This window comes from Egretta garzetta, unplaced genomic scaffold (genome assembly GCF_000687185.1).
Source record: "Egretta garzetta isolate BGI_Z169 unplaced genomic scaffold, ASM68718v1 scaffold70, whole genome shotgun sequence".
Classification (NCBI taxonomy): Eukaryota; Metazoa; Chordata; class Aves; order Pelecaniformes; family Ardeidae; genus Egretta; species Egretta garzetta.
In genome coordinates, this window is record NW_009258539.1 from 283,687 (window position 1) to 298,081 (window position 14,395).

Here is a 14,395-nt window from a genome sequence, read left to right on the forward strand (position 1 = left end):
CCGAGTGCTGCACGATGGAGAAACAATTTTCATGGCTTGAACTTGCATTATAAAATTCTGGGGGAGGCAATCTCTTGCCAGTATCTCCAAGTGGCTGCGGTTGGGTACCAGGTTGCTATGGTAACGGAGGAAGGCTTGCCTGGTTAAACATCATCTGAGCACAAAGGTATTTTCAGTCTGGGGCTTCAAATAAGACCTATCATCCTGGCTTCTTTGTTGTCTGCATTAATTATCTGCCTATTGATTCTCTGAGCAGAGCTGCAGGTGAGGCCGCTTAACTGTATGTTTTCCGCTGTATATATGGCGCTCTGTTGCCCCTTGAAGAAAGCTGTCCTGCAGTGGAAACTGGACCCAATTACCATCCTCTGTGAAGTGGTGGCAAAAGTGGTTGAGCCCTTATATTGCAATTCAGGTCTGATTCTGTTGAAAAGCTCCTGGGGAGGAGGGGAAGGTGCCACTGGGTGACAACACATTGTGCAGAAAAAGGGAGTAGCAACAGCATCGGTCACATTTTTGGATGAATTTTACATCTGAGTGTGGTTGATTGCCTCAAGACCTGCCACTTGTTGGTGATGTGTGAGGTAAGCCAGAGGCAGTGCTGAAATGTGTGAAACTTGTGAAGGGTTAAACTGCTCAGGAGGAGATCTTGTATCACGTGTGACAGATTTTTCCAGGCTTTGCTTCATGGGCTTCATCCATGCTCTGTTTGTGGCAATTGGTGTATTAAGCACAGAGAGGCCGCTCTGACTCTTGTCTAGAAAAGAGCTTGTGGTTTGTAGGAGTTTCCCGCAGCATTTCTTAGCTTCTGAAAAGCAAGCCTCAGCCTCATGCCCCAATATTCATGTGCTATGAATGTTATTAATTCGTTTCCATTTTAGTATGTTTTTGTTGCTGTTCCTGGTGCCGTATCTGTCCTTGTATCACTTCGGCTCAGAGCTCTCCCTCTGCAGCATCCAGACCTCTTGCTGTTATTATAGTAAGCCCAAGAGCCCACTTGGGATCTTGGGTCCAGCTCCAGGGAACATGTATGGGCTGATGTGGCAGTACCGTGATTCCAAATGTGTGAAATACAAAAAGTAGCAAAATGCCTGCCTGTCAATATTGCACTGTAATGTGGTATCTGTGACAGCAGTCTTGCCTTATCCTGTATTGGATGTGCTACGAGCCCTGATCTGGTCATTTCCTGTGCCACCTGACCCTCTAGAGCCTCTCTGCTTTCACTTCTTCCACCTTTTTCCCACAGTTACATGTTTGGCATCTCCATTAGTGACAAGGGAGAAGAGCTAGAGGTAGGCTGCGTTCCCTGCTTTTTTCAGCAGTTGTCTGCATAATTTCTCCAGAACAGAGCTGGCATGAAGGTGAGAGAAGGGGGTGGACCACCAGCCCTTGAAAAAAAAGAAGTGGTCAGGTGATGCTTAGTTTGGGAACCCTGTAGGCTGCAACTTTTACTGTAGAGTCAAGCCCCAAGGACACATCCTTGCCCCTGCAGAGATCTGATATGCTGGAGGATGGGCACGGGGCAGCAAGATATTAATGAGCCTGATCCTTCCCTCAACACTGGCTTGCTTTTTTGTATTTGTGTTGGAAAAGAGTAAACTGTTACCCATCTCTTAACAGGTACATCTGTGAATGTATGGAGGAAAAAAAAAAAAAAGGTGGTGGCACCTGTCCCAAAATAAATAGTAGGGAGTGAATAGTAGGTGGGTGCAATAGGGTGGGTAAAAGGCGCATAAGGAAACAAGGAGGTGATATCTGGGCTGAGCACTGCGAATCGTCTGCGTTTCAGTTGAGTCTGGAGAGCTGTCCTTCCACAAGCACCTCTCTCTGCTCAGTGCTTGGCAATAAGCTGCCTTTGTTCCCAGCTGTACTGAAATGTTTATTCATTAGATTTTAATAAAGTCAAATCTCATATTCCTTATTCAGCGTTGGTAACTGAATATTGTTAATTGATTAGTTAATACCTGTTAGCATGATAAACCAACAGAAATCTGCACTGACAACAGCCTTCAGGTTATGTATTCATTCTGTAAATCATTAATAACTACTATTGATCCTCTCCTGACTGATGAAATATTTGTCTTTTTTGAAGAGCAAATTTTTTTTTTCTCTTTAACTAGTAAGCCATATTTATTTAGGAGTTTTGTTGCCTATTTTTCCTTCAGGAGCCAATCTTTCTGCAAGTTGTTTGAAGGGGTGGTCCATGTTTCCATACCATGACTTTTTCTGTATTTTGTTCTTCCTTGGTAACCTCAAATATTTGTGAGCGTAGTCAAGGCCACTGATCCAGCCAGATGCTTTTGCAATATAATTTCCTCAATAACAAAGTATGGAAAGACCTTTATCAGTGTCATTACTGGTTTTGTCACTAACACTTATGTGAAAACCCAAGATAAATACGCCCATGAAGGTAGAAATAAAAGCAAGACAGTATGATTTTTTTTAATGGAAACATCTGCTGCTTTTCTTCGAAATAAAAGCAAGACAGTATGATTTTTTTTTAATGGAAACATCTGCTGCTTTTCTTCAGAAAATGTCAAATCCTTTAGACAGATAGGTCTACACTATTGTGTCTTTTTTTACAGATGGAGAAACGAAGAGCTTAACTGATTTAACCAGCACAGTGCAGCAGTGTCACTGCAGTGCTGGGAACGGGACCTGCTTCTCCTATTCCCAAGTCAGGAGTTGACGACTGGATGTTCTATAGCACCTTTAGTAGCTCTCATTAACACGCTATCCAGGCCTGCTATATTTTCTTCATTATCGTTTCACTCAGTCCTGCCATGCTAGCTCTGGCCATCCGCTTTTCCTGCCAGTGCTTTTGCCATTTCTTCCATGGTTGCCTTATGCTTGGAACAATCTGCTTAGATGACTCCTCAAAAACTACATGTACTAGGACACAGGGAGGAAACTGATTGCCTTGTTATGGTGACAAGGCAAGAGCCGGAAAGAATAGCTAAATTCTAATGTATAAGCATGGCTTCTAGCCTGGTCTGTACTGAACTTTATTCACCACATCCCATCAGTTCAAGAGGATGATGCAACCCTCTAGAATATAACTTGTCGCCCCACTAGAATTCACTCCCATGTGGCCAGAGTAAGAACCTCAGTTTATATAAATCTGTTTGTGTGCTGAAGTAAAAGGCAGAGATGATGTTAAGAAGTTGAGAGGTTGCGGGCTGTATTCCCTCCATGTTGTGCACCCTTTCTAGTTCCTTTCATTCCCATAGCAGCTTGTCACACTTGCTGCAGGGCCTGACACTAATATTTCCCTCTGCAATTATGAGGATTTGTGGCATGAGAACAGAAATGAGATGCTCCCTCCTGTATTCCCATTGTTCCCTCTCTTGGTGTCTCAGCTTCAAGATTTGCAAGATGGAAATAAAAGCATATGAAGAAAATGGATGGGGAATGAAACAATTTTTTGGGGTATACTTACTCATATTTTTTCTTCTTGTTGCCACACACAAGCACACATTCTGTCTCTTCTGAGTCAGACCTTGTGTTCTTCAGGAGAAGAAACCTGTGACCTGACTGTGTGGGAACTTTGCTGATGTGTACTTTAAAATATCCAGAGCTGGGAAGCAGACGCTTACAACAAGCTTCAGGAAAACTTCTGAAATTTAGGACAGTCCTAATAAAACTTCACTTCTTCCTTTTTTTGTTGGGGTTATAAAAGATGACATGCTGATGTTAGAAAACAGAAAGCTGTCCTCCCCAAGTCCTGTGCCTGGCTGGCTGGCCAGCATCACAAATGCTGGCTTATGCGTCAGAAGAGCTGAGCATGTGATGCAAAAGGTGCTTGGCTCATGTAAAATTTGACCACAAACTGTTTTAATATGTGGCTTCAGTTCCATTTCATGATTATTGGGGGTGTGGAGTGGGTTTGTTTTGTTTTTTTTAATTTCCACCCCTGGCAAAGTGTTTGAATGAAAAATTCAGGATTTGGATGGATAGCTATGGGAATGTTTATATGTCAAGTCACAAAAGCTATAGGGTGCATATACAGAAGTATTCTTTAATTGTTTTTCTTTTTATCTTTTAGGTCTCTCAGCAGCCAAACTGCTGACTGAGTCAGGCTTGAACGTGGTGTTGCTGGAAGCCAATGACAGAGTTGGTGGAAGAACCTTCACTGTGAGGGTAATTATCTCCAAACCCATTTATACTGCATATACGTACATCTCGTATATACTATGCATATGTATAATTATACACATGTATAGTATACATATACCATATGAATAGCATACATAAATGTATTTATTTATCTTTCCTCCTAGAGGACTTACTTGAGGGAAAATTTCTAGAGCACTAGCAGGTGGGAAATTTCCTGATCTTGTAAAAAGCCTGGCATGATGGTGGGGCCAGAATATTTCCGTGTGATCTGCAGCCTCTGGCATCATCAGTCCTTTCCTCTGGGAAGGAGAACATGATTAGCTAAGTTTCCAAATCATTTCCCGGGGAGAGGCACTGGAGAAATCTCTATGAAGAAACACCCATAAGGCCAACCATGCCATGTAGAGTCTTGAGCTGAACCGTAACAAGCCCCATGGGGAGTGATGTAGCCTAGAGGAATGGCAAGGGTGGCTGGGAGCTAGAACCAGCGTCTCTCCCTTCACTCCTTTACCTTCTGCCCTACCTTGACCTGTGAGACCCCCCTCCCACTCTGCCCATTAGAAGATCTTACCTGTGCTACTTCCTAGTACAGTCTGTTTTGAACTAGTTGTTGGTGAGATGCCTGACTGAGCAAGAAACACACAGGTGTCTCGGCTCTGTCCTTCTCTCTCTGCCTGCCAAGCTCTTTCCTCTCATGTTTGTCAAGGCTGTAATGTAACAACAGGCCAGCTAAGCTGGTTATGAACTCCTTATCTGAGATTCTCTGTAATTGTCACACCAGAACTCCACCAAAGAACTGAAGTTTTCCATGAGGAGAGGAATCTTGGCCAAAATGCTCTGGGAGTGTTTCACTTGAAGAATCCCTGTGGATTGCTCTCTTAACTTATGTACTATTTACAAAGGGCTTATATTTTTGTAATTTTTTTTTCCTTTTGTGTGTTGTCTGTGATAAACTAGAATAAGCAAGTTAAATATGTGGACCTTGGAGGAGCTTACGTGGGGCCAACACAAAATCGTCTCCTGCGGTTATCTAAAGAGTTGGGAATAGAGACATATAAAGTGAATGAAGTTGAGCACCTGATACACCATGTCAAGGTAAGATGCTCTCAAGCATGTTGCCATAGACAGGCAAGTTGTAGTGATCTCCTTTCTCATTGTTTTTCATCCATGCTGCGGTGGAGTATACCTGTTTAAGTACATATCGTCTGAGTTTCTTGGAGAAAAATAACTATGTTGGTAATGAAGAACTCATAGAAATTACTATATGCATGCACATCTACATGCATACCCTGTAGACACATCCTGTTAGCTGATGCCTTGGTTCAGCTCTGAGCTCTTAGTTAAAAGCTCTCAAAAAGCTTCATTGTTTATGAATAGTACAGCTGTGATTCTTCTGTACAGGTCAGTTCTCATATACCCATAGGTATATGGGTACATACAGATATATAGGTCCATATATCCCAAGGTGTCTGAAACTCACTTTCAGAAGTCCTGAATCAATCAGGCTGAAAGTTTCTCAGGATGGGCTTCCTAAACCAATGGCAATTATTATCCTGACTGAAAGAAACATGAGAGGTTAAGTCTAGTTTTGCTGATGGGGAAGCCAACATGCAGAATAGCAAAAGGCACTGTAATAGTAATGTCAGAAGGCTCTGGGAGTCAAGCATTCTTGTGGAGGTAGATCTAAATGATCTGTTCACGATCTGAAACAGGACAGCTATGGCAAAAGCTGTTAAAGCCCATGTATTCTCAGTATTTGTACTATGCTTTCTTCAAAAGAGCATCCTTTCTCCTTTCCTAATATAGAGCAGTGTTGCACTCCCACAGAGGGAAACTTTGTGTTTAGAATGTTGTTCCTGAGGAAATTAACATTGAGTGTCATTATATGCCTATGAAAAGCCATTGTGCAATGACTGGCAAAACATTTGTCAGACAGTAGTTGGTGTTTGATCAAAGGTTAAAGAAAACATTGACAGATTTAAAAACAGCAGTAGAGAAAAGGTGTTCTGCCATATGTTTTCCAATATTTTCCCCAGTCTGTTGTAAAAAAGAAGTGTGTTCTCAAAGTGATTTGCTATGGTGACTGTCCACAGTTACTTCTGCTGTGGTAGAACTGATGAGTACATCCACACTGTACTGTTTCATGTGCTTCTGGCATCATCCTCAAAGCCAAATTTCCTGCTTGTTCACTTCATTTAGCCTTCAGAGTCTTCTCAATAGCAATAGGATGTCATGCCATGAGGGGAAACCATAATGGCAGAAGACAATTGGCATGGCCAGTCAGAATGATCAGCTCTCAGGACAACCTTGTTGCCCTAGGGAATGTGTTTATGCCCTGGGGCATTCCAAAATGCTGCCAGAAGTCACTGAAGCCAAAGCTGAAGCTGACATGTGGGCCTGACTTATTGTCAGAAGCCAGTCAAGAATGGCTGCTTCTTTGGTAAGCCAGACCCCATTTTCTTTTAGGATTTCTAGGAACCAGCTTGTAGGGGGATATTGGTATTACTATGCTGGTTGAAATAGCCTTTTGTTTCCCAACAAGCTTTTTGAGTGAGGAAAACAGAGAATGGCATAAAAGTAGAAGTTTGGGTTCTTGCCAAGGGCCATCTATCTTTCCCTTGATCACAAGTGTCTTACTGTATGAGTTGCCAGAGGTTGTGCATAGCCTTTTACCATCATCTATGGACACCTTTTAGCCCAGGGCGGTGAGTGCTGGTGTGAGTCAAGGCTCTTGGCTTCCTCCCCTACCCAGCACTGTTGGGACTTGCTGGCATTCAGGGACATATCCCAGGCTGCCAGACAGGGGAATGACTTGGCTTTGTCTGTATGTTGGGCCTAGAAAGGGCCTTGAATTGGGACACTAAGGCATTAGGACACCAGTTCAGGGAATCTGTGCAGTAGTATGACTTGTATTCAGAAATCCAGAGGTGGGGAAAGCCACTCTACTCCTGGAGGCATTCAAACCATCCAAGCCTGGAGATATGGGGTGCTTGCAAGTTAAAGCCTGCATCTGTGCAAACAGATCCTGAAGGAGGTGTAAGGAAGGCTGAGGGCCTGGGCTTGCTGCAGTGCTCACACGCCCGTGCTAAGACCTACTGAGAAATGCTCATAGATGACAGGTTGTGCCCTTACATATGCCGGGGGGGTGGAGCATCCATAGCAATTTGATGCGGGCAGGTGGCTTGGTCTGAGTGCTGTCAGGCATGTGTGAGGTTGGCACTACGCCTTACATAGAGCCATGGAAAAATTTGCCCTGGAAGGGACCCTTGGAGGTTCCTACTCCACCCTGGACTTGGAGCAGTGTCTCCATCATAGTTAGGTTGGGTTGCTTGGGGCCATTCCCAGTCACGTGTTGAAATTCTCCCAGGAGAGAGGTCCCATCTGCTGCTGAGGTGCTCACAAGGCATGCTAAGAGTCTGCAGCTTGGATTTAGGGTTTGTAAGCTCAGGCTCCTAATGTGATTGCCTGTAGGAGAGCTCCTGAAGAGAGGAGGGAGAGAAGCGAGTGCCAGAACTCCCTGGTAGCCAAGCAGGAGGTAGAGAGAGGAGACACTCCACAGTCAGTAGCTCTTCCTTTGAATCTCTTAGTTTCACTCATTTTAAATCTCAAATTTCCTTTTTGCTTCTGTGCTTATACAACTGTGGGAAAAGTACTCTTGTAGCTGAACAATTACTCGCATTTAAAGAATTGGAAGATGAACAGTATATAGTAAACATATGCATTGTTTTGTTGCCAAACAGTGTAATAATCTTCAGCCTTTTTCTGAATTTTGTGTAACTGTAATACATTCCTTACAGATCTCATACTTTCAGCTGCGTGGCTTGCCCCATGTGTTCCCTGAGAATGGACAGTGTTCTTGGGTGCTCCCTGAAATTTAAGTGGTACTCTCAAGTTATAGCTTGCAAATCGGATTCCAAAATATACAAAGGTCTGTTGCCCCTGTGTGAATTTGAATTCATGTGCTGACCCAAGCTTTGTGATGGCAGCCAAATCTAATTAAATTCTGGACCACAGAATTCTCTCTGAACCCAGACAGGCAATGAAACCTAAAGGTTTTAATTCTTCTCTTGCTACGCAATCAGGCATCACAGTGCATCTTGTAAAATCAGCTGCTGTTTTTACATATACCCAAAGGCAAAATCGAGCCTTTCATAGTTAATTAAATTCATTTTAGAGGCTTTTTAATACAAGTAATATAAGCAGCTTCTTTGTACTACAAAATGAGAAGAATGCATTTTGTTGATCTCTGGGTGGGTCTTTGCTAATTAGGCTTTACCAACTTGATTGGGTTGTGCAGTTTTTTCCCCCCTGTAATCTTTTTTAATGTCAGGTTCTATTGTGAGATTATTTTTGGTCTCGCTTATATTGTGTGTGATGTCTTCATAGAAACTCAAAATTACATTTCTTGCCCTACATTTTTTTTCTTTTCCTCCACTTGTTAAGCAGCCTTTTTCATGGTCTTTGAAAGGAGATTAGTGTGTTCTTTTAATTTGTATAAATACTGGTTCATCAGCCTTAGTGAGAAAATTAGTGTAGCTCTGCAAGTAGTATTTGGTAAGCAAATTTGGTGCCTGAAAAGCATTGCTTTTCAATAGTGTAACTGAAGTCAGGGTTATAAATCCAGACTTGAGAAGCAAAAGCAGAACTATCTGAAAAGTCATCATCTCCTAACAGTGCTCCCATTGGACTGTCAAGCAGATGTAAAATGCTTCTTAAAATAAGGTAACTTTTCCTTAGCTTCCCAAGAGAGGATTCAGGGCCCTCCCTTAGATAGGTAGACTTGCAACTTTTGGCTGGTGGTGTTTATTTTTCTGACCAAAATGTCAGCTTTTGTCTTAGAAAAACAAACCTAAGTACATACAGTCCAGGTAATTTTTATCTTTGTAGTATAACGGCGCCTGGAAAGAAGTGTTGAAATATGAAAATATGTCAATTATTGTGAAGGTTTAATTATCAACATATTTTCTTTGTTAATTCAAATAGCACTTCACTTTTCTGCAGTCCCAACAGCCGTGCAAATTTCTTGCATTTTAAAAAACAAATTTATCAAATGTTATCAAATGCAACACAGATTCCTTTGCTAAGTAAAATAACCATGGAACTGGTTTACTCTGCTACCCTAAATCTTTGGAAAGAAATATTTCTTTGTGTGACTGGTTTGCCAAATTAATCTTTTTAGAGCTTGATTCCTTCATATACAGTCAGGATGATCTACTCGTTGGCTTGCTGTGGTACCAGCTGAACACCCTCTGGTCCTGTTTTCACTGAGGGAGAGCTTGCATGAAAACCTGGCAACATAGGCTGGCAACAAGACTCCTCTTACTGGCTACATCAGGCCAACAACTCTTATTTCTCAAAATCTAGTCATTAGCCTGTGGTAGATCCCCCCCACTGCCACTGATGTTCATTGTCATTTTTTCCAGATGTTTTTTCACCAGAACTTTCTATGAGATCATGCCATGATCCTTCCTGGAATTTCCCCAGATTATAGCATCACTGCTAGAAAGTGGTAGTAAAATTTATTGCTTTTAATCTCTGTGTTGTCTCAGTGCAGGCTGTGGATAGTGCCAACAGCTGGCTTAGGTAGCTGGCTGTTTTGACAGTGAATTGCCCCTGAAACATTCCTCCTGACTGTGACTGACAGAAGTCCTGCTAGTTGTTTCCTTAGCACCAAAAGGCAGGTTTGGCATTGCACACATCCAAGGGGGTCTTTCAGGTTAAAATGCTGGGTGAAACATGTAGCATCCCGCCCCTACTCACTGGACAGGTTCTTGATGGTGAGTTGCTGATTACTTAATTACCTCTGTTAAGTTCCCTGTAAAAGAATGGAGTTTCTCATACCCATTCATCTGGCAGCAGCACTGGCTAGAGGTGTCCAAATGCATGTCATGCCCTCTTCAAGTTTAGCACAACTTTCATATATGATCAGCACCTCTGGGGAGAGTGCTAATGTGAACCCAGTCTGCAGCACGTCACTGAAGCTGAATACTTAGTCTTATACATGCAATGCTTTTAACTAGGACCACAAATCTACGCTAATGTTAGCAGGTTACATACTGATCTACAACAGATATGCAGAAAAAAACCTTTACAGCCCTCTTGGGTGTCATTCATTTTCAGCACTATTGTGCTTATTAAAATGCAGTTTGCTGTGGTCTCGTTCATGAATAAAAAATATGATGGTCCTGTTGTATTGGGATTTAATTAGCAGCTGGGTAAGTGACTGCTGTATCTAAAGCTATAGAATTTATTGGTGTTTCTTCTGTGATATCAGTGATATATGCACTGAAACTAAGCAATGTGATTTATTTAAGCTTTTGACCTGCTTCTCTGCAAATCTAAGGGCAGTATCTCCTGGCATAGTCTGTAGCATATAGCGTAACAGCTTAAATGGATTTTTGAATGACTAGATAAAAGTACTTTCATTTTTCTTTGTATATCTTAGAGTGCAGTCAGAGAATGAAAAGTCTGAGACTCTCAGTTGCCATCAATTTAAGTGAGGTGAAATGGCATCACATCTTTTTGGTTTTTTTCCCCTTTTGGCTGACAATTTGTAAGCAAGAACTTGGGGAACTGAGAAGAATACATCTGAATCTTTAAGAAGCTGGGCATCTGGTGTCTTGAAAAGGAAGCCAAGTAAATCCAAAGATGCTTAGATTACTACAAGGCCTTGGTAGTTTCATGTGTCATTACTGGAATGCAGAGCTATGTTATTTTAACTCTTTACTAGATAGGAGGATGCAGGTATTCCCATCATAAGATGTCGTGTCATTAATCACACTCGCTGGTAGCCTCAAAAGGGAGTCTGAGGATTGAATAGGCTGAGGTTGCTGAAAGCATCTTCCAGGCTCCCACAAGGAATATCCTCCGTGCTGTGAATGAAGAGCAGTTGTTGGCAGGAGTATAGGAAAGGCTGGTCTTGCTTTGGTCTCATTGGACCTGCCCTTTAAATAAAGGGGCATCTTCCCTTTTTCATCCCAGCCACCTGGCGGTAATTGCCAGAAGGAAGTTTGTAATTAGGCCTTTTTAATTAAAAGATGGGTAATATTTCTATTACAGCAGCCTCAAAGAAGCAAGATTATGTACAGCGAATCTGCAAAGTGATCTCTGTCAAAGCAAGGTCTTGCAAGGGATGTTTATTGATCAAGAAGATTGACTGGAATAGTGGCAGCTGTGACCTAATGGTAGCATTGAGGATGAAAGTAGTAAGAAAAATGAACTGGAAACAAAGCATGCATTTCTTAATTAAATCCAAATGGAAAGACACTTCCTCAGTCTTTGCCCTCCCAGACCCCAGGGTCTGTTCCCTAGGAGATAAGGAAAAGGAGCCGTGCTCCCACCTAGCTTATTTAATTCAGGCTGCTGGGAGAAAAGCTTCAATTGCATCTGATTGTAAGAACTGATTTTTGTTTCCCTTGAGAAGTTGACTGAGGTCTACAGAAAACCAGAATTAGAGAGATGTGTATTTCATACAGGAACAGCTGGCTGAGCACACCGCGTTTCACGTGTCTGTAAAATTTTATGTAAGGTTTCCCTTTTTTTAGGTTAAGAAATTTAATAACCTGGAGTATCTCAGAAACAAAGCTAGTGAGCCCAATGTTATCCTCTACTTTGAAGACAGTGTTTTAGTTCTGAGAGAGCGTGTATGCCCTGGCTGCTTGGTTATGTTACCTGTGGGCAGAGCTCGTTTGATGGCTTTCTCCCAAATGAAACTCCTCTTTTCTTGTTTTCATTTATTTTTCCCATTTATCCGCTTTTGGGATGGGAAGAAGGGTTTTTTTAAGAATAATTCTAGAAATACTGAGAAGTTTTCTATTGATTTTATCCACTTTGTTGGCAGGTTTAATTCAGGTGTTGAAAGCCACACACAGGCCTGGTTTCAGTCCCTATAAATCTGTCCTTCATAAGACACCTGAATGCTTTTTGTGGAGGTGTTTATTAGTGTCTATAAAAGAAAAATACTGTTCTAGTAGGAAGGAGACTTAGTTAACTGTTTTCTCAGCTGATTGGAACAGTTACATTTGCTTTTAAATTCAGAGCAGAACCTCAGTTCCCTTTCTTTACTTCAACACTTCAGTGTTGTTGTTTTTCTCATTCTGCCTTTTTGCAGGTAAGTGTTCCAGCCATTGTATGACTGATGTTGTGGCAGAGTGAAAATGGACTTTATTTCTATAATATGGCAGAAACAAATTGTGCCCAATTAGCTCCTTCCTTTTCAGGATGCATGTTTTAAGCCAATGTGACTGGCTATGCCACGCTTTAAATGGAATTACTTTTGCTGACCAAATTTCACAAAACACTCTGGCATCCACAGCTGATTGAAAGATACTTGGAAGATATTTTGGCATTTCTTAATATTGTAGCTTTGTACCATTAGTTCTCCAGATTTTCTTGTGCTGCATTTGTATTTTCTAACCTATATATCTTTTTAGCTTTAGGGTATCTGTCAGTATAGTAACCAGCTGCGCGTATGAGCTCCTGAACAGTTTCTCAAAGAAGGAACTTCACTGAAGCTCAACACTCTTACAGTTTTCTGCATCAGCCAGTATACCTCTCTCAGCGTGGTCCAGCTAGCTGCCATATTTTTACTGAAAATTACGATTACACAAGAGGCTTAGTCCCAAAGACACATATTGCTAGAAGCTATGGATTCAAAAAAAGCCAAAGAACACACCCCCAAACCAATCCAATCCAAACCAAAAGGATAGTTTTCCACAGGGCAGCAGATGGGAAACTGAGTATCTGAGACAGGTACAGAGTTACAGGCTGAAGTGATGCTTAGCTCTTTCTAATTTTCCTTCTCACAACTTTGCATCTTACCATTTCTGTGCTTATATGAATGACGTTACTAGGATTTTAAGTTGAGAGAACAAGGTGTGTGTGATGTACCAGTGCTGTGAATCAGCAGAGGGCACTACATGCCTATAAACTTATGGAATTGTGAATTAACATGCAGAGTGACATCTTGGTGAAGTTAGCATCAGTTACTCCAAGGTTTAGACGATTTAGCTGAGGGAATATCTGTGCTCATTCAGTGATGTAGAGAATGCACCACACCATCTCATTTCTTCCAATGAAAGCTGGCTATATTTATAAGATGTTTATACTGTACTATAAAAAATGCATAGATCATTGGCACCAGGGGCTTCAATTCACAATATTGCATCCCACCTGGGCACTACCTGGGTATATAATGTTTCAGGGAGCATTCTGCTTGGGCCTGCAGAAGCAGGCTTTCTCCTGAGATCCTACTCTGCACTGACATACTGATGATATTTCCTGGCAGAGCATGTCCTTTCTCAGCCAACCATTCACTCACTCTCACCCTCCCAGAAGAAAGTGTGTGGGATCCAGTCCCTATGCCCTCCCAACTACTGGGGATGATATTCAGAGGGCTGCTGATGTTCAGTTGCCATGCTGTGGTTTTTTCCCCTGTAATAACCCATTTCTTGTGTCAGCTATTTGACCTGAAACAGAGCTGATGCATACAGAAAATTTTATTTCTGTACTACTGTTATTACATGGGTCCAGTGTACCTAAGCCAAATGTTCATTGACATGAAACAGATGGATGAGAAAATCTATTTGGAATTGTAATATTTGCAACAAACACTGGATTTCTCATTTCCCTGCTTGTTTATTCTTGAGACAGCTGGGTTGCATGAATTTCCTCCCTATAGTTTCACGTTCTTCAGCATGCTTTAACCCATACTGCAGCAACAGCCTTTGTAAGCAGCAAGTGACCCATACAATAGCAGGTAGACCTCCAACTGCTGATGCTGGTGTTCTTCTTTTGGAAGCATTGCAAGTGGTTTCTAAATGAAATGGTTTCTAAAATATATATATATATGTATATATATATATGCCTGTATTAAATACTACTAAGTCCTGGGGGGGAAAAAAGTTAAGAAATATTTTTGAGCATGATAGGATTGGTTTTGAAATATGTCAAATGATCAGAAGGGGTGGTTATTATTTCTGTTTTTATACTGCTCTGATTTAGGTAAAAAAATATTTGCAAAGGAAATGTTTTGTGCATCTTGGGGCATAGTTTTCATCTGTGTCTTGTTTTTCTTTAGAGATTGTACAGCACCGGGAGGTATGGAGAATGCTATTCCAGCAATATGATAGAAATAGCCCAATTTTGCCTAAATATCAGTAAGGCTGTTGTTTTTGCAGAAGTGCAAGTTCATCAGAAGTAGAGCTGAAATGTTTCAGTTGGTTGGAAACTATTCAGAGCTATGTGTAGTCTTTCTTTGGTGCTGCTATTTTTGTTTCTGTGT

The 14,395-nt window shown here is 41.6% G+C and overlaps 1 protein-coding gene across 1 annotated transcript in view; it reads left to right on the forward strand.

Moving 5' to 3' along the window:
- LOC104132753 (amine oxidase [flavin-containing] B) overlaps positions 1–14,395 on the forward strand; it is a 43,467-nt gene that overhangs the window by 7,428 nt on the left and 21,644 nt on the right. Inside the window, exons 3-5 of the mRNA XM_009646089.2 lie at positions 325–412; positions 4,043–4,137; positions 5,071–5,208. Of these exons, the coding sequence (XP_009644384.1) occupies positions 325–412; positions 4,043–4,137; positions 5,071–5,208 (321 nt within the window). The remainder of the gene's footprint in view (positions 1–324; positions 413–4,042; positions 4,138–5,070; positions 5,209–14,395) is intronic.